This window comes from Urocitellus parryii, chromosome 5 (genome assembly GCF_045843805.1).
Source record: "Urocitellus parryii isolate mUroPar1 chromosome 5, mUroPar1.hap1, whole genome shotgun sequence".
NCBI classification, from domain to species: domain Eukaryota; kingdom Metazoa; phylum Chordata; class Mammalia; order Rodentia; family Sciuridae; genus Urocitellus; species Urocitellus parryii.
The window spans coordinates 5308227-5334236 of NC_135535.1; the positions used below are offsets into that span (position 1 = coordinate 5308227).

The window sequence follows — 26010 nt, forward strand, 5'->3', positions numbered from 1 at the left end:
GCCTCAGCTCCAAGCATAAGTTACCCCTCTCCAGAGCTGAGAGGGGACCCAGGAGGGAGGACAGGAGTGTCTTGTCATCCCATCACCAGCCTGACCTCATCTTGGTGCTGAGCAGAGCTTGGCTCAGTAAACAATCTGCACCATCCTCATTACATTGGAGGGAAGTGGAGGGGGCACATCCCTCTGCACCCCTGTCCAAGCCCGTGCTTTTGCTCACACTGTTCCTTCTGCCTCAGATGCCCCTTAGCCACTCAGCCAGGAGTGCCTGCCGCCTTCCAGGCCTGGTCCACGCCCACGCTCACTGCCCCAGAGTCACACCCTGCCCCAGCCCTCCTCCATCACCAATGTCCCCAGCCAGGTTTCTCTCAGTGTGTCCTGGAGACTAGGGCTGGGGGTGTGGCTCAGTGGAAGGAAGGAAGGAACAAAAGAAAAGAAACATGACATTCCTGGGCCTCAGGACTTACTGACACAGAATCTCCAGAAAGTAGAAACTGGATGTGTGGATTTTGAAGAAGTGGCCAGTTTGTTCTTTGGCCCTGTAGGTTGGAAAACCTCTCACTTTAAAAAAAAAAAAAAAAAAATTGGTTCCCTCTCTGTCCACCAGTAGTTGCCAAAGGCAGTGAGATTGCTAAGGCCTCTGCCAGTTCTACAGAAGATCTAAAAAGCCTGTTTAGATTTCAGATTAATTCTAATCTGATTTAAATTTATATTTAGAAAGTCATAGGTCCTGGGCATTTGCAGGCTTTTAAACCTATATTGGTTTGGGAGGCTGAGACAGGAGGATCAGGAGTTCAGAGCCAGCCTCAGCAAAGGAGAGGCGCTAGGCAACTCAGTGAGACCCTGACTCTAAATAAAATACAAAATAGGGCTGGGGATGTGGCTCAGTGGTTGAATGCCTCTGAGTTCAATTCCCGGTACCAAAAAAACAAACAAACAAACCTTATATTGGATCTCCACATACCAGGGTCTCAACGGACACCACACAGCTCCCATTTAGCAGTTCTGAGAGCAGACTTCATGGACAGTCCCACTGCCATCAAGTTATAATTCTGCCATTGCCAAGCTGTGTGTCCTTGGGCAAGATCTGTACCTCTCTGGGTGAATCTCCTCTTTTGTACGATGAGGCTGGTTACAACATTCTTCCTAGGATTGCTTTGAGGGGAAAATGAGCCATCCCTGTAACCACCAGGCTCAGCAAGAAGGCGTCACTTAACCATCACAGTAAGGTGGGCAGTTTTAGGAAAGGATGCAACTGAAGCTCAGGACAGCACATAACTTGCCCTCAGCCCCACAGCTTGCAAGTCTGATATGACCCATCTGACCCTAAAACAGCCCCCAAGCTGTTAACCACCTTTGAGTGATGCCCACATGCTGCAGGGACTGGGCAGAGGGCTAAAGTAGATGATGGCACAGATGACCCCCTCTCCCTGTATTACCCTCTTCAGACAATTTTTATAGGAGTAGAGTGGGGAGCAGTACACATTACTCTCCCCGCAGGGCTGCCTCCCTTCCCTCTTCCTCCCTCCCGCCCTCTTTTCTGCCTCTCCCTCTCTCCTTTCTGCTGGGGATTGAACCCAACACCCAGGCGAGCCTGGCAAGCCCTCCTCCGCTAGGCCGCATCCCCAGGGCTCCAGATCAGTTCATAACCAGGTTCACAAGCCCAAGCTCTGGAGGCCACCCAGTGCTCTGGGCTCAGTGCCAGTGGGCCAGGTTCCTCTGCCATCAGAGGGAGGCTTTGGTGTCCTGCCGATCCCAGTCCACTCAAAAGCCCATGTTGGGAGTGAAGACAATCTGGGAGACGGGACGCCTCTTATGTACAAGCCACACGAGCTGGACTCGAATTTCCACGCATTTGAAGTTCATTCTGCCTGTTTCCCATCTTTCAAGTGGGATGACAGTGAATTCTAAGGTGCAAGGTGGAGGGTTTGGAGAGGGCAAGCTGGGCGGGCCCCTGCAGGCACTGGAGGAGCGGGATTCTCTTTCTCCTGCCTTTTCTTGCATGTGCCTCTCATAGCTATTCTTGGGGCCACCCACAAGGTCACTCTGCAGTACAACAGGAGCCATGAGCCAGATATCGGAGAGACTGTGAGAAGGGCCGTGGCAGGATAGCAGAGGGCAGGTGAGGAGCCCCAAGTCCCTGCCTTACCCCAAGCTGCTGGGACCTCGCGGTCAGAACATGTAGCAACATCCAAGCTGTGGAAGCCCTGCGGTGCCAGTGCCCGCTGTACCCGGGGTTTCCTGGGTCTGAAGACTGTTAGGGTTTGTTGTTTTGTTGTAGTTGTTGAGGTTGTTGAGGTTACCTTGTGCAAGGATGGAATGGCATTTCCCCGTCCCCATCCACTTGACTCATCTGGTCAATAAATGGGGAACAGAGGGAATAGGGAAGCCTTCGAGACCACTGCCTTCCACCTCGCGTGTCAATCAGCGGTCCTCAGATGGTGGGTGGGCTCAGGCAGGTCTGGGAGGGAGGACAACTTGAAACAGAGCCAAGTCAGTAAGCCATGTCTTGTAAGGAGACCTCTGGGGCTTTTTGTTAATGCAGTATAACCAGCCCATCCTGACTGACTCCAGTGACAGCTACAAGCCAGGGGACCCCCTTCCGGATGATTTATTAACCAAGTGCTGGCCTGTCCACTGTAGAGATGCAGCTTAGTGACCAGGTGGTTCTCCTCATGAAATCAGACCCCAGGTCTCACTGGCCCGGGGACTGGTGGCAGGCTGGCTCTTGCTACTGGAGTCACCTGCCTATTAGGACACGGCATGGTGAGGGCTCCCCAGGGCCCTGCGCCCTTGTTGTCCCTTCCCACATGACACTTGAGGACTGAAGGTGAGTGAGGAAGACGGAAGAGCATGGGGAGAACAGCCCTCAAGGCAGAGGCCCGCAGTAGGAAGTGGGAGGCAGAGAGGCTCTGAGCTGCTGGCAGGACTGCACAAGGAGGCAGGAGGCTGGAGGCTGGAGGCTGCACAGGAAGGCAGCTGCAGGGTGCTGGCCACAGGTCCAGGCCTATGGGCAGCAACATGCAGGGCAGATGGGTTGAGGCTCTCAGTGCCTCAGGACCCCAGGGGGAAGCTGCTACGGCAGGCCAGGGGGAAGGGCCCAGCCTGACCAGGGCAGCAGGGCTCTGAGGGTGGGACCAGCTGGAGTGGGGCAAGGGGGCACTGCCATGGTCCCCAGTTCCTGGCTCAGGGGACTTGGGTGGGCCTGACCCCCATCAGAACCAGAGACGGGGGGTCCTGGGCGTAAGCAGGGCCTTAGAGGAGCGGCCATCACACCCAGCAAAGCTTCTCTGCTCAGGAGGGCCAAGTGCTAGGACCCCCTGGGGGCTCCAGGAGGGCGAGCAGCCTGGCAGGGCTGGCCACAGGGCTGGGGGCAGGGCACAGGGCAGTGGATGCCAGGCGGTCAGGCAGGGCAGCCTGGGGCGTGAGCATGTGAGCCTGCGGGGACAGTGGCTGTAAAGGGACCTGGCCGTGGGAAGGGAAAGGAGGCCCGCAGGTAGACAGGGACAGGGAGCACATTTAAAAATCACATTTAATAGGAATCATTTTGTGATGCTGAAGGAAATGCATGTTGACCCTGGAAATGTGGAAAATGCATAATAGCCAACGAGTCAAATGCCCTCCTGAATAACAGCACGACGGGGCGGAGACACCTGTCCTCGTGAAGCACAGGTCCTCGCCCACACGCATCTCTTTTTGAGCAAAATTGGGCTCATACTCTGCACCCAGTTTTGCCATCTCCTTACCAAATCAAGACTCGCTCCCTGACATTAAGTGTGCTACTGTGATTGTTCCCCAGGGTGGACCTGAGAGGATGGGAAGATCCAGGGACCTGCCCCTGAGCTGCTGAGGAACTTCCGGGCAGGACAGGCAGCACTGAAGGCACGGGGAGGGGAAGCCTCGGCCGTCTCTCAGGTTTGATTGACCTTGTCGCTTCCTTAGCCTAAGACACTTTTTAAAGTGTCGTAAGGAAGTTGGAAAAAACTTTTTGCCAAGTAGAAAAGAGAGAATTTCAAGTATGTAAAACATTCAGCAAACTACAGCTAACACCCACCAGCCACCACCTAGACGGCACCAATCTTAATATTGAGCCGTATTTTCTTGAAATTTAAGTAAAATAATTGATATAACTGAAAGGAAATTGGGAACTTTTCAAAAGAAGAAAGGAAACAAGTCCCACGTGATCCCATCAGCCTTGACACAGCTCCTCATAAGGATCGCAGACCCAGTGTAGACACCCATCGTGTGCAAGTGTGTTGGCCACTGTCAGGCACTGCTGGGGCTTGGCTGTGTCTGCTGAGGACCTGGCCAGTCCTTCTATAGGGAACGTGGAAGGTGGGCGCCCCTGCGGGGCCTCGGGGGACAGTTGCCCAGCCCAGGCTGCACTGAATGCTTCCTGCATGTGTCTGTGGGATTCTGTGGCTCTCTTCCTTCCAAGATCGCACAAGATGGCCCAGCCCAGCCCCTGTCTAAACTCTGGCCCCCTTAGGAACCTTGGCCACTCTGGGCACTGTCCAGCCACTAGCAGGTGTGAGCCATCCTGCCATGGCTCCTGCGCTGGACTTCCTGGGACCATTCCCCAATCAACGGAGCCACCTGGCATTAAGGTAGGTCTCCTCAGGGGCTGGATGGCCCCTGTACCCAAGTAGCTTGCTGGCTCCCATCAGACCAAAGCCACTGCCTCTGGTCCCATGATCTACCACTGAGCAGAGGCCAGGATGCTGAGGTCACAGGCACAGGTCACTAATCAGCAGCTGGGGCGACTGTCCAAAGGAGAGAAGGCCTGGCACCTGGGGAAGGTTCCTAGATGCCCCCTCAGGTCTCAGAAACTCCTTTCCCAGGAAAGTAAGGAGGGCAGAGCGACCCCCACCCGCCCACGCCATGATGTCAGGCTGGAGGCCAGGCTGGCGGTGAGGATGGAGCACCAGGCGCTGCAGGCGGCCTCTCCTGGCCTGTCCACGGGGTGGGCGGCTGGGTCGCCTACAGGTCAGCAGAGCTGCATCCTGCAGGGTGTGAGGGCACGGGCTGGCCACTCGCTGGCCTTTGGAATCTGAAAAGAGTGAGGAGGGCTGACTTGGCTGTCCGTCCTGGGCTCAGCAGGATTCTCGATGCTGCTCCACACACCTGCACACTGCAGTGGCCTGGCCCAGAGACAGCTTCCTCCTGCCTCAGTGCAGGGCTGAGGTCACCAGCCGGCTCCTCCACGTCCATGGTCCCTGAGCTACCTGGACACCTCCCGCTGACACCCGCCACCCTCCCTCCCTCCCCAGACCCAGATGGGCCACTGGTTCCTACATACCTGCTCACCTGCCAGGGTGCTCTACCTCCACCACCTAGCACCACGGAGCAGGGTCCTGCCCAAAACGACACTCCCTTGTGCCCAGGAGCAGTGGGAGGCCTGCCACTCACACCGTCTGCTGTGCCCAGGCCTCCCCGGGCCTCCCCTGGCCGTGGCCACAGCCCTCTCTTTGGGAAGTCTGCTGCCAGCCCGGCCCATGGCCTATCCTCACAGCCCAGGGTCACCTTCCAAGAACTGAGGGTCCTGCTTCTCAGTTCTGCCATGTCTGCGGCTGACAACCATGATGGCTGCAGAGTGTCCCCGCGGCCAAGCCCTATGCCAAGTGCTCAGCCTCATGGAGAGCAGAGAGGGCCCAGGAAGCGCCCTCTGAGCGGGGGGAACCAAGGCCCCTGATCTCGGGATGAGGCCCGGCCCCTGGCACAAGGTCCTCTGGCTCTGGGTCAGTTTGCAGGATCCAGGAAGTGAGACCTCCCCAGTCTGCTGGGCTCCACCCCTGAGACTGGCTGGGGAAGTGGGAGGACAGGGTCTCTGCCTCAGCAGGCTCTGCCCTCCAGAGGCCCTGCTGCCCTGCCCCTCCTCAGCCCACAGTCCTCCTCTCCCTGCTGCACCCCTCCCTGCCCTGAGGCCCCCAGAGCGCCTTCCCTACACCACCCAGTGCCCCCACTGCCCCATCTTCTCCCTGTCCCCTCCACCCAGGTGCCCTCCTCTGCTTTATCGGGCTCTCTGCTCACCATCAACACTGGGCTCCAACGGACTCTCCCGGGGAGAAGGCTAAGCAGGCGGGCCTGGGGCACGGGGACTGCTGGGGGACTCAGGGCATCCCACGGGACACGGCCCTGCACCCAGGGTAAGCTCCTTGCTACCAATCTGGCATCTCATAGGCATTTCTGGAAGGCCATCTGGCCCCCAAGCCCCAGCCAAGCCACTTACCTGGAAGAGGGGAGCAGGCACGTCATCAGGCAGGCACACACCTGGGAGGTGACCCACTGCAGCCACTGGATAAAATCATCTGGGATATTGGGAAGCCAGATCAGCAATCTGTAGGAACGAAGCCAAGACCACACACACACATACACACAGGTGTGCACATGCGTGACACACAGAACTGCGCAGCCTTCCAGTGCGAAGCCAGAATGAAAGCAACCCAAAGCAGTTTCTCCTCATGGCCCCTCGGGCCAGGCAGGCTGCCGACCGTCCCAGAGGTGGATTCGGGATTCGGTGGCAAAGACAGGACTACCTAAAATCTAAAGCAAAGCCAGGCCACTTTGGGTCCTGGAGAGTCGGGGGACTTTGTGAAGATGAAAAGGAAAAGCCTTGGCTGTCCAAGGTCCCCGGGGCTCCACGGGAGGCAGCACCAGGGGTGCCCATGGGGGGCTGGTCAGCCCCCCACCGATACAAAGAGGACCCCCCAGGGCTGTGGTAGACACCCAAACACAGACCGCAACCCAGGACAAGGGCCGTGAAGGTCGGGTGGTCGATTCTGGAGGGCAGTGGCAGAATCCAGGGGCCGCCAGGGACTCTGAGGGAGGACTGGACTTCAGAAGATGGGCTGGAGGACCTGCGGGCTAGCTGGCCAGGAATCAGGTGAGCACTGAGCTGAGCCTCGGCCCAATAAAACAGGATGCAGTAGGAAGACAGGGAGCCCCAGTCACTGCCCAGGAGCTCTGCCGGGCGACAAGCCACTCCTCCCAGGAGGAGACCCCGAGGGGAGCCACAGTCTCAGCACAGAGCCTGAAGCCAGCCGCGCAGACGTGGTGTCTACACTGGAGCAGCGGATTCCCAGACAATGCCCAGGACAAAGGTATGAGAGAGAAAGAGGAGACAAACAGAAGAACTGGTCCAGGAAGAGAGAGAGAAGGGGCTATTCAGAGGACAGCAAATATTCCAAGAGAACATTACACCCATAAAACAAGAACAGGGTGTTCTCCAAACGCAAGTCTTCTGAAGCAGTAGGCTTGGATTTGTATGGAAATAACAAATTTGGTTGGTGTTTATTCATGTCCTTTGATTTTTTTTTTTTTTTTTTAGTTGTAGGTGGACACAATACCTTTATTTTCTATTTAGGTCGTGCTGAGGATCGAACCCAGCACCCCGCACATGCTAGGCGAGCGCTCTGCTGCTGAGCCACAACCTCAGCCCTCCTTTGATGTTTTGTAGCTGGATAAAGTAACCTACTGTCAATAAGTTATATGCAATTTTGTGTTACTCTTCACACTGAAATTGGAATTCAAATGTTTTTTTGGAAGGTAAAAAGGAGAGCCTGATCTGTTTAAAGATGACATAAAACACGGAAGCATTCTGCCACCTTTTCTACCAAAAAGTTAACAGCTCTCTTAGCCTTTGATCCATATGTCATATGTAATGTCCTATCGTGTTATTTGCCTGAGATAAGGCCCTGCCTCCCACCTTACTCCCTGTTGGAGTGGCTCCAAAATAGTCTAGACTTAGCTCATTTAGAGTCGTGTTCAAAAGAAAGAATTTTGTTGTAAAGATTATCGTGATCTCAAAATAAACAAAGGATGTAATACATAAAACTAAGTTGCTCCGGGGTTCCAGGAGAAGACCAGGGTGGGTTCCTCAGTGGCCCCTGACTAAAGAAAAGATACAAGCAGCCCATGACCTGGTCAAACAACAATTAGCGGAGGGACATATACAACCTTCCATATCTCCCCATAATACTCCCATTTTTGTCATTAAAAAGAAATCTGGTAAATGGAGATTATTGCAAGATTTAAGAGCCATTAATAATGAGATGGTTATTATGGGACCTGCTCAATCAGGGATTCCCCAATTGTCTGCTTTACCAAAAACCTGGTACGTTTTAGCTATAGATATTAAAGACTGTTTTTTTTTATTCCAATTCATCCCGAGGATAGTCCACATTTTGCATTTACTATCCCTGCACTAAATCATGAAGGTCCTGATCAGAGATATGAATGGAAAGTACTCCCTCAAGGGATGGCTAACAGTCCAACTATGTGTCAAATTTATGTTAACAAAGCAATCCAGCCACTTAGAAATCAAAATCATGAACTACAAATATTTCACTATATGGATGATGTGTTATTGGCACATAAAGATAAAAACACATTGCTAGAATGTTATGCCACACTTACAAATTTATTAAAAAATTATAATCTAGAGATAGCAATAGATAAAGTACAATTAAATCTTCCAATTAATTATTTAGGAGTTCTGTTATCCTCAACCATGGTCCGTCCACCAGAAATTCAAATATGAGTAGAATCAACTCAAATCACTTAATGACTTTCAAAAGTTATTAGGAGACATAAATTGGATAAGGCCTTATCTAGGCATACCAACAAGAGAGTTGGGACCTTTATTTGATATTCTAAAAGGTCCATCAGATCCAAATTCACCCCGCATGTTAATGCCTGAAGCAAGAAAGGCATTAAAAATCATTGAAACATATATGGAAAATATACATTTGGATAGAATTGATATAAGTTTGCCTTTATTATTTATTGTACTACCAACAAAAAATATTCCTACAGGAGTATTTTGGCAAGAAGGTCCATTATTGTGGATACATTTATCTTATTCTCCTAACACTATTCTTACTAGGTATCCTGAGGTTGTAGGACAATTAATACTCAAAGGAATAAAAGCAGCAAAGAGAGTGTTTGGGATTTCTCCCAATAAAATTATTACTCCATATACTATGGATCAAATTGATGAGTTAGCTAATGAGTTAAATACTTGGGCAATAATCATGTGTAAATCTAATGTTTCATTTGATAATCACTTACCATCTAATCCTTTGTTGTCTTTTTTGGTCTAAGCATCCTGTAGTTTTTCCAAAAATGACAAGAAAAACCCCTATCATGAATGCTCCAAATATATTCACTGATGGTTCTAATAATGGTACAGCAGCAGTAGTTACCCCTGATCAAACTTTTACATTTTTAGTACCCAAACAATCAGCTCAAAAGGGAGAGCTTAATGCAGTATTACAAGCTTTTGTGATGTTTAAAGATTCTGTATTTAATTTATTTTCCGATAGTCAGTATATAGTTAATGCTATAGTATCCCTTGAAGATGCTGGTAGGATTTCTCCTTCCTCTACTGTTTTCTCTTTGTTTTCCACTATACAAAGTCTAATCTGGGACAGAAAAGATCCATTCTTTATAGGACATATCAGGGCACATACAGGATTGCCTGAAGCCCTTAGTTTGGGCAATGAATTAGCAGATAAATCTACACATGACATACATATTTTCTCCACAATAGAAGAAGCTATAAATTTTCACAAAAGGTTCCATGTCAATGCTAATACTTTACAAAAGTGTTTTAAAATAACTAAAGAACAAGCCAGACATATAATAAAACAATGTCAAAATTGTGTGACATTTTTACCACAAGTTAGTCTTGGAGTCAATCCTAGAGGACTAATACCTAACCATATTTGGCAGATGGACGTCACACACTTGCCAGAATTTGGAAAATTAAAATATTTGCATGTTACAGTTGATACTTCTTCCGGATTTTTGATGGGCTCCCTTCATGCCGGAGAAAAAACTAAAGATGTTATAGCTCATTGCTTACAAAATTTTGCCACTGTGGGCGTTCCAAAACAGTTAAAAACAGATAATGGTCCTGGTTATGCTTCTACCTCTTTTAAACAATTTTGCTCATCATTTGGCATTAGTCACATAACAGGAATCCTATACAATCCACAAGAACAAGGCATAGTTGAAAGAGCTCATCAAACTATTAAAATGTACTTATTAAAGCAAAAAGAGGGAATTGGGAAGGGGTATATATTCCCCAAAGATAAACTTAAAATAACCCTTTTTACGCTAAACTTTTAAAATTTGGATTCATCAGGACTTAGTGCTGCAGAAAGGCATATGTGTCCAAAAAATGTACATAAGCCCAAGGTACTTTGGAAAGATATTCTAACAGGACAATGGAAAGGTCCTGACCCAGTAATTGTCTGGAGTCGGGGCTCTGTTTGTGTTTTTCCACAGGGAGAACAGCAGCCGATTTGGATTCCAGAGAGGTTAACCAAAACAATTTCTACAGACCAAAAGGAAGATGATTTGACTCAAATCCATAACAGCTGATATCCAGAACTCCAGCTTGGCTATTCTTACATCTGCGACAGTGATTTATCAGGATGCTTTTTTCAATATCTATTTTATTATTGCTTTTTCCCACATCATAAAGTTCTATTTTATTTTTGAGCTCATACAGACCTAGGTTAATGTTTTTCTGATCAGTTTTATTTTTTGACTATGGAGTTTTTAAACATTGCAATGGAGATTTCACCTAGGTAAAGCTACAAGGCCTTTACTATTGTCTTATGTGTTGTATGTTACGTGTGCATACTTCTGTTTTGTGTTGTATGTCTGTATGTGCGTATGTCCATATATGAGGGGCACTCATGAATAAATGGATCCGAATTTTTTTATTATTCACGTGATTTTAATGGTTTAATTTAAATTGGGTAAACAGCTGTTGAAGATTGTTTTAATATGTGTACAAATAAGCAGGTTAACAGATCTGTTTGTTTCCTTTCACCTTTCCTTTTCATTATATTTAATAATTCTGTTCAGGACAATGTAAATTGTTCTAAAAATTGTTTTCTTAATACCTGTTGAAATGCTACATATTTTTTTTAACATCATTGTCAGAATTCCTATTTTCATCCCAGTGCCGGTGAAGACAAAGATGAAACCAAACTACAACTTCTTCGATAATTATTACAACAAACTGTATAAACTGATACATCAATGAATAATAACTCAACAAGTAATGCTCAATCAATGAGTCGATTTATTTTGGGAGGAAATGGACATATTGATAGATTCCTCCGCTTTGAACTGCTTACAGAACTTTCCTGGACTATGTATCACTTGTATGCACTGTGATCTATCTGTTGATGCAGTGAATTATGGTAGTGCTGGCGTATCTTTGCTGATGTGTCATCAGTGATGCAATTTTTCCTAAGGAGCTGTAAATTGACTTGGTGTCGTGGCATTTCTGTATCCTCCTCCCTTCTGCTAGTGATGGTCTAAAATTTGGGGGCCAATAGAGGTGAGGCAAAGAACCTCACCCCCCCACTGGCACCAAGGCCAAATCTGGGGGACAACAGAGGTGAGGCAAAGCACCTCACCCCCCCCACTGGTGCATAGGCCTATCCACAAGTATGGCTGTATGCTGGACCTGTAGTCAGTGACGGGTATGATCCAATTGCAGTGGTATCAACCTAAGACAGGAGGCTGACGCCTAGAGGTCAGTTTTCCAATGACGGGTAAGAACCATATGTTGAATTGGACAAACCTAAGAGGCACGGTCCCTAGCCACATTGCTTGTTGCTTAATTAAATAGAAGGGGGGAGATGCTTAAAGCCACAGCCAAGTAATATGATGCATTGCATTTTTGATTGAAAGGTGAAACCAGCTAGCCATTGAGATGATAGGATTATGTTAAGATTTGCATTCATATGGATATTGGACTCCTGCTGTTCACCTCAGCCTGCTATGGGACTCCTGGAGAGTTCCCATTGGTTGGGGAAGTGCAGTAGGAGGGAATTCCGGGGAAGTAACTTGCTCCGGGGTTCCGCGCGAGAGAAGGCTGGGAGAATGCCACGTGTGTGGATGGGCAGTCTTCCCGGGCGCAGACGGAGCATTGGTGGCAGTTTCAAAAAATAAAGTTTGTTCCTGCTTGAGTGGCTCGTGATTTTGTGCGCAGGCAGACTGCGGCACTAAGTAAAGGTTTAAGATCATTTTAAAAATCGAGAACAGAACTTTCAAGAAAACAGAGAAGTCAGCGCCTAGACACTAAATATGCTTGTTGAGCTCAAAACTACAGAACAGGACTGGAAGAGAAGATCTGAGGAAATTCCAGATAGGAGACTAACAGACAAAGATGAAATATATGGGAAAGAGAAGGAGTCAGTAGACAGGAATCCAACCCAGGAAGCCACATGAAGGGGGAAAAGGAATGGAGGAGAAAGGCTTGCTGGGGAGCAAGAGGTCATTTCCCAGAGCTGGAGGGACAGACGGCTTTGACTGAGCATGGGACAGTGAGTGTCCCCAGATATGGCCTCGGAATGTTGCAGACCAGGAGAGGTAGGAGGACAATCCAAGCCCAGCAAGGCAGCCCACCTCTGTAATACTAGCCACTCAGAAGGTGGAGGCCGGAGGTCACAAGTTCAAGGCCATCCTAGGCAACTTAGCAATACCCTGTCTCAAAATAAATAAGTAAAAGGGCTGGGATGTCTTTTGTCTGATTTTATTTCCTTACAGGGCCTCATGCATGCTAGGTAAGCGCTCTACCACTGAGCTCCATCCTCCGCCCTACCTAATGGTTGCTCTCATTATTATCACAGGTGAAACACACCCAACCTGAACCCGCTGAGTCTCCCTAAGTTGGGAGCTGCGTATATAGGTGTATACCACTGAGCTCAGCTGAATAGCAATTTGGATTTTTGATTTTTGAATTAGGGATGCTCAACCGGTAAAGTCTATGCAAATATTCCAAAATCAAAAAATTCCCAAATCTGAAATGTTCATTTAGTCCCAAGCATTTTAAGTAAGAGATACTCAACCTGGATCTAAAAATAGAATCAAGAGCATCACTAACTGGATGCTCCTGTGTGATCAGCACCTCACACTTGGTCCCTCATTGAGTCTTCTGACCACCTTCTGGACAAGGTGATCTCTTACCATCCCCATTTTCTAGATGGGAAGCACAGAGAGGTAAATTCAGTTTTCCAGGGTCACACAGCTGAGGTAAGAGGGTCAGCTGGGATTTGAGCTCAGTGAGATTACACAGCCAAGCTGCTGCCAGCTCTAACCCGTTTCAGAGGGCGCCAATCAAAAAGTTCCAGGAACATCTTGCTCTGATCTAATTGCTGACTCTGAACCACTTTAACAAACTATGACTCAAACAGAAGATGAGATTCCCTGCTTTCTAGTATCTTCATGTGATTTAAAGGGAGAGGGGTGCAGGGGTACAGCTCAGTGATCCAGCACTTGCCTAGCATGTGTGAGGGTTCATTTCTTGACACCACTAAATAAATGAATAGGCCTAAGGGCAAGATACAACGCTAGGCCCCGCCAGGTCCACCAGCCAGCTCTGAGACCCCAGATGTGACCCAGCGTCCCAGGCCTCAGTTTCCCCATGAGGTCACAAGCTGCTGAGCCTGATGCTACGGAGGCCGCAGCCAGCTGCGGGAGTCTCGGGGTCCGTGAGTTGGTGGTGACTTGCCCCGGCCCCCGGGACAGCAGGGCAACTCTGGGCACCGCATGCAGGCTGTGAGCCGGGCTGGGCCGCGGCTTTCACCTGTCACCTCATTTAACCCTCACGCGGAGCCCTCACAGGAGACGCGAGGCAGCCGGGAAGCTCACCTGTGCAGGAGGGCGACGGCCAGCTCCACGGGCAGCATGACGTAGGACATGACCTGCCCAGGCAGGAGGCTGGACAGCCTGCTCAGGTAGCCACGCCTGTCCCTCGTGGCTTCCGCCAGCCCTGGGGGAGACAAGGAGAGATCTGTCTTCACCAAGAGAAGAGGCGGCCACTCACCCAGGCGGAGCTTGGTGGGCAGTACCCTCAGCCTGGAGCCCAGGAGCTGGCCGTGGGGCGGGCTCTGCCAGGTGGCTCCTTCAAAGCGGGAGCCACGGAAGATCAATGGGGAGGGCAGCCCTTGCGGAGGTGGTGGGGGGCAGGCAGGGAGCAGGGACCCGAAAGGCATTCTGAAGGACTGTGCCCGTCCCAGGGACCTGGCCCCGGCTCCACAAACACCAGCCTAGCTGGGCCGGGGGACACTGAGGAAGCTGACCGAGGGCCCAGCAACCAGGACTGGGCTCAGCTGGGGTCCATCTTCCTCCTGGTCATGACCCCGTGGGAGGAAGGGAGACTCTGCGTGCAGCTGGTGTCACTCACCGGCCCGTCCCCGTCACTCTGCCCTGTGGACCCCACAACATGGGAGAGAAGCACTTTTGCTCTCTGGGGTTCACCTTCCGACCGCCCCCAGACGAACCCCCACCTGCGGCCAGCCTGGGCGACAAGGTGTCCAGGATGTGCTCGTCCCAAGGCAGGGTGCTGAGGCGCTCCATCAGCTCCTCCCCCTCCGCCAGCCCCAGGGTCACGGACAGCTGCTGCCTCTGGTCCTCCCAGCAGGGCAAGATGGCCTCTGGCTCCTCCTCTTCTGAGGACAAACTTGGGCAAAGCTGGGGCCGGTCATAGATGCCTAGGAGAGCAGAGAAGGCCCGAGAGGAGGTGGGCAGCAGGGACCACCCAGCACAGCACTACCAGGGGGCCAGCCGGGACCAAAGGCCCAGGATCAGCTAGGTGCCAGGGAGGAAGGAGCTTTCGAGTGGACAGATGTGACTGGCTCCCGCCTTGGTGGCTTGCCAACCCCCGCTTTACACCTGGATTCTTAAGGTTGAAAGACAAGGATTATAGCTCATTTCTAATCGCAATCCCATGGGTGGAGCCTGCACCGTCAGGCTTTGAGCTAGACCCTGCCCGTCAGGCTCCAGGGCAGCCCACCGCTTTCCTGACTCCATCTTCCTGCCAAGGAATCAGAAGCAGAGAGCTCAAGAGATTTGTCCAAAGTCACACAGCTAATGCATGGCAGAGCCAGGGTTGGCTTGGAAAGTCAGCAGGAGGCAAGGTCGTATCATGCCCCTGTGCATGCCCTTCCCTGGGCCAGGACTTGGCCACTAACCCCAACGAGTGGCCTCTGCCCTTAGAGGACTAAACTGCTGGGCTGGGCAGGTCACAGGCAGTGGCAGTATCTCTGGGCTCCCGGTCAGGTCAGAAGGCCCAAGGTATGCGCACAGGGACACGTCTATGACGCCCACGCCCCACTCTGAAGTCTGCACCAAGGAATTGGGGCTCTAGAACACGCTCCCGGCTTCCAGCCAAACCGGGCCCTCCCAAGGGCCCCGAGCAGCAAGCAGACCCCATCTCCCCTGCCCCAGAGTGGAAGCTGAGCCAGGACTTCATCCTGGATCTGCCCCTTCCCGACTCTCCCGTCGGTCATTCCCAGGTCCTTCTCCCTCGCCTGCCCTGGCAGCCCAGCCTGCAGGCCTCAGGCCCACTGCAGCCTCTGAGACCCAGCTCTCCTGTTCAGAGGAGGTCTCAGGAGGCCACATCCTCTGGCAGTCCTCCTTGCGGATCCCTCCTGCCTGACCCTGGCGCAGGGCTCCCAACAGCACATGGCCATCTGCTCACTTCTCCCTGAGCCCAGCAGAGGCCACATGTGCTCACAGCAGTGTCCCTAGCACATAGCCCAGCACTGACCTTCTGCGTAGAGAAATACACCGAGGTCCTCATATTGTCTCCTTGGCCTCAGCTGAAGGATGATCCAAAGCCTCAACCCTCAACTCACTCTTAGCATTAAAGACAAACAGTTCTGAACTGTGTAATAACGGTTCCACCCTGATACAGACGCGTGCGCCTTAACAACAAGGACACATTCTGGGCATCATGACATCAGGCAATCCCATCACCATGTGAACATCCTGCTACCCACAGGCTGAGATGGCCACCAAGCCCACACGTACCATTCTCTTCCAAGAACCTGCAGGCGTCCAAATACCCCCGAAGGCACATCTCTCTCATCATCTGCAAGGAAGCCAGCAAGTGTGGGGGGCGCTGAGCACCGCTTATTCAAACATCATCTCAAAGCCAAACCGACATCTCCCCAGAACCCTCCAGGCTGAGCTGCTTAGCCTGTGCCCAGATACAGGGCTGGGTGCTCCCAAGAGAGCCCTTCCTGCTGCCTTGGCCTGAATGTCACCTCTCCACAGAGACCTCGCTGTCAGGTGCTGTGTCTCTGGGCTCTGCTGGCTGTAGGACAAGCCTCCACCAACAAATTTCAGGGCCCGTCCTAGCTGTCGCTGGGACAGCAGGACATGAGAGTCCATCGAGCTGCACAGCCTCCTGCCTGTGGAGCCCGGGTGCGGGTGAGTGCTGGTGAGCACAGGAGGTACCAGTGGCTCCTTCTGGGGACACCACTGTCGGTGCACACACCCTACACCCTTCCTTACTCTGTGAATGTGCAAGGATCCTAAGACCTCCACCAGGAGAGGGCACACCTGCTCACCTGGGGGACTCAGTCAGAACCAGGGTGGTAAAAAAAAGTAAAAAAATCCCGGGCTGCATGTCGGCCAGGCCCTGGGTTCCACCCAGCGCTGCAAAAAGAAGGAAAAGAAATCCTAATGCCTGAGCCACAGCCCCCACTACTTGGAGCACTCGGCCCTGTCCATGTGGATGTCCATGTGACCTGGCGATGCCCATGGTCAGGGTGGCCATCACCAAACTCGTGAGACAAGCATCTTTTCCTGGAGCTGTTCTTGTTTGCTTGAGAGAGGGACCATCCCATCAGGGAGGCAGAGACGTGTGGAGGCCGTGTATAAACCATGGGTCTGTTGAGCCACTGAAGCAGAGAAGCAGCTCCCCTAACCTTACGGACAGGAAGCACAGGGAGGGTCCCTGCTCCGGCCAGCACGCCTGTGCTCAATCTCCTTATGCTTTAATTACTGAGATGTAAGAATAGGGAGAAAGGGTGATAAATGTCATGTAACTTTAAGAAATGTAATCCAACTAAAGCTCGTTTTCTTAATAATTTGGCTCAAAATAATTCCAAAGCCCATACAGTGAGGTGAATATTGATGAAAAGATCGAGACTAAATTCAGTGTTTTGAAAGCTACTGTCATAAATATCAGTAAGCAGCTTTCTACCCTCAAATTTGAACAAAATCTTAAATGCCAGGCTGACTCTAAGTGTGTCTGTGTTACTACAGCCAGATACCACACTTCCCAATGGGATTGGGGAAAGGTTAAAAGTCATCTGAGGGGCATTTGGCATAGCCATGATAATAGCTTGAACCTACGGAGTCACATGGTCACACCCAGGGTATGCAGAAAAGCAAGATCAGGCTCACAGACCCTGCGTTTCTAGCTGAACAAGGCTTTATAAATTAAACGGCTTTAACCCTGGAAATATGTTAAACACTCTACCTGGTTTACTGTTGGGATAACGTGTGCTACTAATTCTTTTTTGTGTCGTGATAATAGGGTGCCGGATCCTCAGGTCCAAGATCCAAGAACCCCAAGTAACTGACCCTCGTTTGAATTTAAAAAGAAGGGGAAAGATGTCGTAGGCCACACAGGAACGAACTATGGGTTTGTTCAAGCCGTGAAGACAGAAGCTGCTTCTCTGGGAACGCCTGGTGAAACCTCCCCCATTCAGGAGAGCCCAGATCACGCTGGTGCCATCTGAGTTCACAACCTGAGGTCAAAGAGCCCCTGCCACACTGAGAAACAGGCACCTAAGCAAGACCCCTCCCACACTGAAACCTTACCCCTGACTTTGATGTACTTCCCCTTAGATAAAGAATTGGGCCTTTTAAATCTGCTCAATTCCAGTTCCCATCAGGGCTGAAAGACCATCAGGAGCCCACTTTTAAATCCAGTCTTTGGCTTTGCCTTATTTCTTACTGATTATTTCACACTCTCGCTCTGCCAGGGTGCTGGCCGCCCCATATAGAGAAGACCGGCCTCCGAGCACCACTCACCTTGCAGCCCGGGGGGAAGAAAAGCGATCTGGACAGGAGGTGGAAGTTCCTCAGGCAGAGGCGGAAGCTGAAGTTGGTGACGTTCACGTGAAGGAAGTTTGTAGACTTGATTTTAGGGCAGATGTCAAACTCCCCGTAGAAGGGGCACACAGTGATGGTGGTCTTGACATCCGCAAGGGGTAGGTTGTCACTGAACCCGCCATCTATGTAACGCTTTTAAGGAAGGAGAGAGGGACTGAAGCCGTCTGCAGCTCCAGCTTGTGGGGAGCCATCCTCACCCGAGACTGGGCGACTCCCGGTTTGGGTCTGAGGCGCTCTGGCTGTGTGGGAGCTTTCCCGGCCCTCTCCTGATGAGCGAACCCGTCCGTGTGGGGGTGTGCCTGACCACTGACCCCGGGGGCCCAATCACTGACCCTGACCTTGGAGTGCGGCCCCCCCTCAACCTTCATTGGATGGAATTCTCCCCTGAATCTCTTGTTCCCCAATAAAAGGCTACTCCCTGGTGTGCCCTCTCTCTCTCTCTCCTGCTGCCCTGAGTAATCCTTGCTGCCCTGCCGGGCGGTTAGAGGAGGGAACCAGAGAGGGGAGCCGTCTCGGACCTGGCAATAGAAATAAGGTAACTGAGTCTGTGTGTTTTATTTCGATCTCGCTAACTAACTTAATGCCTAGAACCTCATTAATGAAACCATTGCGCTGGCCGCATGGTGGACCAGCCCCCTTTGCTGTGTCTTCAGGATGCTGGCAGGGAATTCTGGGAGCCGCTGCAGGTGGACAGAGCAGGAGACGGGCTTCGAGAGCCACTCTTGACCATGCTCATTGGGCGCCTCTGTGGTCCTTGTAGGAAGGCCAGGCTCCACACTGGCTCTCGGGGTTGCTACATACTGTCGTAAGGGGCTGTGTGTACTGCATGATGGCACCTGGCAACGAGGCGGGTGGAGGGTGGGGTCCAGACCCTGTTGTGCTGGCCAGGGCTGGAGGGATGCCCACCGGTGTTTCCAAAGAACACACACAAAGGGGCCACATAAACAGGAGATGCTCTGTGCATTGGGGACACAGTGTGACATAAACCCTTATTGCCCATAGCTAAGCCAGGTAGGGAGGTTTCCAACCATTTGAACAGCTGCATCAGTGTCTGGGATGACCCCCAGTCACAGCCACCACAGCAGAGCCACCGGGGCCCACAGAGGGACGACTTCCCAGCCAGCCCCGGGAGCAGAGCTCAGCCCAAAACAGGTCCAGCGAAGCACGGAAGTGCTGGCCACACCTTGGCCAGCAACAGACTGTCACCTCGAGTCCAAAACTGACCCGATGTGAGCCTGCAACTTGTTCACAATTGTAGATGTGTTTGCCCGGCCTTCTTTCCCTCCTTCCCTCCTTCCTCCCTCTCTCCTTCCTTCCCTCCTTCCTCCCTCTCTCCTTCCTTCCCTCCTTCCCTCCCTCCCTCCTTCCCTCTCTCCTTCCCTCTCTCCTTCCTTCCCTCCCTCTCTCCTTCCTTCCCTCCCTCCTTCCTTCCTTCCTTCCTCCCTCTCTCCTTCCTTCCCTCCTTCCCTCCTTCCTTCCTCTTTCCTTCCCTCCTTCTGTCCCTCCTTCCTTCCATCCTTGAGCACAGTACTACTAAGCAGCCCCACACCCAGTGCAGCTGCACAGCTTAGTGGCAGATGGAACCGGGCATCGGGAGCCTCGTGGGCATGAAGGGGCGTGGACCTGGCATGTGAACCTTTGGTGAAGGCTGCGGAGGGGCGACCATCTTTCCTTCAAGGACATTCCTCTGCTATGTGGAACCTCTCCAGGTGCTTAGCGCTCTGCCAGGGCAATGCTCTGGCTGACTCTCAGGAAGGTCTGTCCCTGTTTCTGCCAGGACCCCCCTGAGCATGCTGACTGGGTGGTCACTGTGTCCAGCTGACCTAATGACAGGACAATCTCTAGGTGCGGCCTCTGGCCCGGGGCAGGAGATCGATGACAATGATGATAAAGTAGCCCACCTTGGCCACGCCCCTGGCAGGCTCTGGTCTAAGCTGGACCTGCACTATTGACCTCAGGCTCTTCTCCATCTACCCTGATGCCGCGTGAAGAACCCCGTTTTGCAATGTCAGTCTCAGAGCGGTTCGGAAATACGTCCAAAGTGTCACAGCTATGCTGAGGGCGAGTGAGAACTGGATTCCAGGTGTCTGCCCCACAGAGCCTGGAGTGACCACACTGTAGCCCGGGCCTCAGTTTTCTCATCTGTAAATCAGGATGGACATGTGTCTGGCACGGAACTCCTGAGGTGGGGGATGAGCAGGGCTCTGGGGCACCACCTGGAAGCATGCACCAAGGGGGCTCTGGGCTGCTTTTCCTGCCAGGAGGAAAAGCCAGAAATGGGCACTGGGGAATCTGGGGTCACCACCACAGTGCCCCAGGGGCCCTCTGCTTAGTTCTGAGAAGATGCAATACATATTGAAGCCACTAACAGGACAAGGGGCCAACATCAGAATCCAAAATGTGCTTTGGTCACTCAATGGCCAGGTCCCCAATTGACCCTGTGGACACCTGTTCTGGGTACTGACCTGTGGGGACAGGAGTTGCCTTGCAGTGAATGGAGACAAGCCCTGTGGTGGGGGACAGCAGAGCCCTGACACAGTGGCCATGCACCTCCCGCCTCAGGAGGGTCGATCCACCACCACCACCAGCTCACTCTGCCTGAGGGGCTGGCAGGGTCTTATCATTCTGCTACTTTCTCATGAGTTTAAAAATGACCCTAAAAGGGGGCCTTCCACAGCCCCAACTTTCTCCTGTGCTTCACAACAGAGCAAACACAACAGAGCAGAGACGGGTGTCAGACCAGACGTACAGATTTTTGTTGCTGCTGCTAGAAAACACGACAGTTCTGCCTTCTCTGGAGAACAAAGCTCTACCCTAGGAGCAGTAGATTCTTAAGCCTCTGACGCCTTAACTAGGCCAGTGGGAACCTACCTGCGCTGCTCACCAGCGGGTTAAGTGAGCCTGCAGTGTACCTTACCCACAGCAAGGTCATTAATTACACATGGAGGAGGTTTTGCTGCCCAGTGCCTGGAAGCTGGTGCTGCTAAGGATTCTGTCTGCAAGACTGAGAGGCCTGGGGACCCGCATGGGGATGCGGTCGGGGGGCACCTGGGCCTCGCACCTTGTAGGTGGGAGCAGTGAGCATTTCAAAGGAGGTCTCCAGGTTGCAGCCCTCTCTGCCGCCCACACACACTTACCACTCCTCGGAAGGCAGGAGGGATCAGGCCACAGTAGAAGGGGACAAAGCAGGAACAGAGCAGGGCCTGCAGAGACAAGAGTGAAAGCCAGGCCTCTGCAGCCTTCTCCAAACATGGCGCCAACCTTCAATGCTCTCTGCAAGAGCAGGTGCCTTACTACACGGGGGATGAGCAATTGGCCAACACATGCTCCAAGGCTCACTTCTCAACCACACTGCCAACTTTACCCTCCGGGGCTTGACCTCCAGGACAGCCACACTGGGTCATCACTGGTGGGACACAGTGGTGGACTGGGTGGCTAGAACAGTGCTTCCCAAATGCTGATGCACTCCCACCTTGGGGGGCTTGGCTTGAGAAGCCCTCCTCATTATAAAATCTACAGAGAGCCAGCGGAGCTCTGGAACTGAGCCAGGAGAGGGCCTTAGACAGTGTGGCCATGCGGCCAGGGCAGACCAAATCACCCAGTGTGCACAGAGTGTATGTCGCCCTGTGCAGGGCCCACGAGAGCCCTGGGTGTTGCTTTCTCACGTGAGGACACCCACATTAGCAAAGCACTCACGTCCACCACTTCAGCTTTGGACTGGAAGTCGGACACCAGTACGTTCCTCCTGTCAGACACCCTGGTGAGCGATATGCCGATCTTGCCCGAGATGAGCTGGTGGACGTTGTCTGGGAGGTGCTCCTGCAGGCCATCTCGGAGGTACTTGCCCATGTTGAAGGATGGGTGCAGGACACCAAGGTTCTGTCTCCTGGCCTTCCAGGTGAGGTCCATGATGATCTGCAGGACCCGGTCTGGGGACAGGAGACAGATGCATAGAAAAAGATTACCACCCTGGAGATAGAGACCTTTTGTCAAGACCAGAAGACTGTCTGCCACTCAGAAAGCATTCACAAAGAAGCTGCAACCCTACACATACGGTAGCCCCATGTGGCCACTCAGCCCTTGAACGTGGCTAGTCCAAACCAAGACCCGTAAAATATACTCTGGATTTCAAAGGCTTAGTAGGAAATACCTCATTAATGATGATTTATACTGACTAGATGTGAAAATGATACTATGTTGAGCTTAGTGGACTCAGTGACATTTCTCTGAGTCTTTGACTTTAGTCAACATGGCCACCGGGAAACATGAAACAGTTCATGGGGTTTATGGTGCATTTCTACTGGACAGTGCTGCTTCAGCCACAGGAAAAGGCTCCCCCTTGCAGCAGCCTGTGGGTCTGACAGCACCCCAACGCAATGCCCACAAAGCCTGAGCCAGAACACAGCAGTATCTCAGCCTCCGCGCCGATGGTCTCCACTTTGGAGGGTGCAGGAGAAAGAATGTATGTAGCCTTGCACACAAGTTAGAATCTCCAAGTCTTGCTAGTGGAGTGACCTCAGCAAGGTGCTTTACCACCTGCCCAAATGTCACACCACCTTCCCCAGGTAGGACAAAATCTATCCAACTTTTAGAGACAGAGATTAGGTAAAATATGATCGGCAAGATGTTCCACTCAGAAGAGACCACTAATAAATAATTAGTCTCAACCTTAAGTTTCTAATGCCAGAAATACCAGACCGAATGCGGATGTAGAGCCTGGTCTGGTCTGGCCCCCTCTGTTCTGTACATGGACCATCTCGTCCAGCCTCAGACCTGGCCAGCCATAAATTCAGGGTTGCCCAAGGACAGGCAGCCTGTTCTGATCCAACCCTGACCTCAACTCACAGACTCACAACCCACCCCTTCTCCCGACCACGAGCTCTGAGCCTGGCCAGCGCGGTGAATTTGCCACTGCTGGCAGTCTGTCTATCTCTCCTGCCAAACCCAGCCTCCACTCAGATGCTCTGAGGACCTGTGCCTGGGAAATGCTCCTCGGCAGCTTCCTCCTGTAGGACAGGGGATTAGAACAGGAACCAGAGTCTCCAGGGAGTAGCTCCTGACAAAACCTGAGATCCACTTTGCAGAACTTGATGGCCCCTGCGCCTCCATGTGCCCTGACAGCCATAGCCCCAGGCTGTGCTGTCCTCTGCCTAGTTAGGAACCCCTCTGTAAAGGAGTTAGTATCATTAAGGCCCCCTGGGTCAGTGCATTTAAACTTCGTCCAAAGCCTGGTATGGTGGCACATGCATGTGATTCTAGCTACACAGGAGGTTACGGCAGAATGATCACAAGTTGGAGGCCTGGCTGGACAGTTTAGGGAGACCCTGTCCCAAAATAAAAATAAATAAATAAATAAATAAGGCTAGGGATGAAGCTCAGTGGTAGAGTATCCCTGGGTTCAATCCCCAGTGCCAATGAACAAGTAATCAAACAAACCTTGTCCCAATCAAACATCTGTCCAAGCAGAGGCACAGAGATCACCCCAGAATACAAGAGCGGGCTCTTATCATTGCTAAAGCCCAGGGTGTGCAGATGGTCACCTGGCCAGTCTAATCCTCCTAGAGGCCAAACTGTCTGCCCTTTGCTCCCCTCTCCCTCACAAGGGAGACAGCCAGCAGGCGGACAGCCAGGGCAGCCTGTCTCTAATCCCCAAATCCCGGTCAGCACAGGGTCTGCTCACTAATCCTGCCCAATGGCACAGCTTTGCTTACCAGCAAGGGCTTCCCCAATGAGCCAAGTCACTCCCCAAAGAGTAAATTGTTAAAGAGCCCAGATAAACTGATAAGGGGCATTACTGTCCTGGGCACTTTTGGGTATCATCAGTTCCATTGTTCCACTTGCCCCACACCCTGCCTATTGGCTCAAAACCCCTGAGCCATGGCATGTGGGTCCTGGGAAGGATGCCAAGACCAGCAGTTTGGGCTGGGGAGAAACAAACCCAGCTCCTCCCTTCCCACAGCAACCACGTGGATAAATGTTCCAGCAGGCCAAAATCCAAATGTCTGGGATTTCATTGACAGTGACAGTGAGCTGGGGTGGGGTGGGGGCTTGGAAAGAGGATGGGACGGGGAATATCCAAGAATCCATTCCAACTCCTCCAGGAAGGGTCCCAAACACTGGAGAAGGAGGGAGAGTTCACAACTTTCCTATGCCACCCTCTGCCCCTGGGGGGATCAGGACTCCAAACCAGCTGGTCTGCCTCGGAGTCCACCCAAAGGTTGCCCCGGAGAGCTGGACAGGGGTCCGGATGTCTCCAGTCCCTCCAATCCACGCCCACCTTGGGAGTCAAAATCTGTACTCGGTCACATCCAGGGCCCATCAGCCCCTCGGCAACTCAGACCTCAGGGACCAGCCTCACCCCACACCCCAGGTCCCTCCCTCTCCTCCGAAATACTTCACTCTCAGTCCCGGGGCGGGGAGCTCCCTTCAAGCCCGGGCACCACACAGGGCCTCAGGTGCGAAGGCGCAAATGTCTCTGGGAACCTCCGCGCTGGCCCGAAAAGCCTCTCCAGGGTGCTCCCCCTTCCCGGGTGGAGTGACAGCTCCCTCAAGCTCCAGCGACACTGCAGTACTCCAAAGGACGCTGCGAAGGAGGCAATCGGTCTGGGTAGGGGACCTACAAGATGCACTCGCAGTGTCCAGTGACCCTTCCCGGCTCCTCCGAGGGCCCCTGGGGATCGCGGCATCCGAGCCCAGCAGACGCTCCCTCCCAGCGCGGAGAGCCGGCGGCCCGGGACGCACCCAGCGGGATCCCGGACAGGAAGGTGGCGGCGTGCAGCGCCCCGGCCGAGGAGCCCAAGATCATGCGCGCGTTGTGCAGCAGATACGGGGCGCGCTCGCTCAGGCAGTGGGTCACCCCAACGTAGTACAAGCCCAAGAAGCCGCTGCCCCCGAAGGACAGGTTCCAGCCGCACTGGGGGTCGTACATGGCGGCGGCGGGGCACACTGCGGGGCAGGATCTGGGTGCGAGTCGGGAGGAGGCCGCGGCCACTCCACTGGGCACCGGCCGGCGCTCCCAGCCCGGAGCCGGTGCAGCCCCCTAGGCATTCCCTGCGTGACGTCACCCTCCAGTCCCGCCCCCTCGGACCATGCGAAGGAGCCCGCGGCAGACCCAATGGGCGGGCAGGACGCCCCCTCGCCCTCCAGCCCGGCCGGGGGCGGAGCCGGGGCTCGCCCAACTCCAGAGTGGTCCAAAACTCCAAGCATCCAGCGCTCTGCACCGAGGGGACCACCTTTCCAGAGTCCGGAAGAAAGTCGCAGGTGGTGCCCACTGGGGTTCTTAACATCCCGGTGACTCTTTCTCATTTGCCCGTATCGCAGGGAGAGCCAGCCTAAAGTAGGCACCACCATCTGAATAGAATTTAGTGTGCTTGTTTCCTTGCCGGTTTGGTTTTGGTTGGGTTTGGATTTGGGTTTGTGTTGGTGGTTCGTTCGTTTTGGTGTGATTGTCTTTGACTCATGGCAAGTGGTAGGGATTTTTCACTTAATGAAAATGACATGAAGTTTCCATTTCAAAAGTATCACTCATAAATAAAAATAGTGATTGACAGGTGCTGAGGGGGGTGAGTAGAGGACAGTGTAGGGTGGGGGGCGGAGTTTGGGAAGCTGAAGCCTAGATGCTTTCTGGTGCCCTGTCTGTGCCCCATTCAGGCTGGTGTGACAAAATACCACCAGCAAGGTGGCTTATACACAATCACTTACTTCTCACCATTCTGTGGGCTGACAAGTCCAAGTTCAGAGTGTTGGCCGATCACATGTCTGATGAAGGTGTGTTCCTTGTAGGGGTCACTTTCTTGATGCATCCCCACAGAAGGTGCAAGGCAGAGCTCTGCCATAGACCTAGTGGGTATGGCTTAACCTCTGAGAGCTTAAGTTCTCTGTATCCTGGAGGAGAAAAGAGTCATTGTAAAGTTCAATGTGCTGGACAGAGTACCCAGCACAGTGCCTGGCAGCATAACCCTTAGCCCTGGGTCCCTGTATATCTCTCTCTCTCTCTCTCTCTCTCTCTCTCTCTCTCTCTCTCTCATGATCCCACACCTTGGCCTCTTCTGCAATCAAGATCCAGATCTTGTTTCC

The 26010-nt window shown here is 52.5% G+C and overlaps 1 protein-coding gene across 1 annotated transcript; it reads right to left on the reverse strand.

Moving 5' to 3' along the window:
- Window positions 1-3511: 3511 nt before the first annotated feature.
- Pnpla3 (patatin like domain 3, 1-acylglycerol-3-phosphate O-acyltransferase) lies at window positions 3512-24915 on the reverse strand. The gene is made up of 9 exons (XM_026394358.2): window positions 24676-24915; window positions 21631-21863; window positions 21072-21137; window positions 17854-18066; window positions 15838-15898; window positions 14313-14516; window positions 13675-13795; window positions 6227-6334; window positions 3512-5047 (listed from the first exon to the last, which is right to left on the reverse strand). The coding sequence occupies exons 1-9, from the start codon at window positions 24860-24862 to the stop codon at window positions 4978-4980; spliced, it is 1263 nt and encodes a 420-aa protein (XP_026250143.2). The 5' UTR covers window positions 24863-24915; the 3' UTR covers window positions 3512-4977.
- Window positions 24916-26010: the final 1095 nt, after the last annotated feature.

What these genes read in the sequence shown, in the direction of transcription:
- Pnpla3 (XM_026394358.2), bottom strand. Translation starts at nt 24,862, where the DNA reads ATGTACGACCCCCAGTGCGGCTGGAACCTGTCCTTCGGGGGCAGCGGC. An exon ending in GTCGCCCAGGCTGGCCGCAG is followed by an intron (nt 13,796 to 14,312) that starts GTGGGGGTTCGT and finishes TGTCTCCCCCAG; the next exon opens with GGCTGGCGGAAGCCACGAGG. An exon ending in TGCCTGCTCCCCTCTTCCAG is followed by an intron (nt 5,048 to 6,226) that starts GTAAGTGGCTTG and finishes CACTCTTTTCAG; the next exon opens with ATTCCAAAGGCCAGCGAGTG.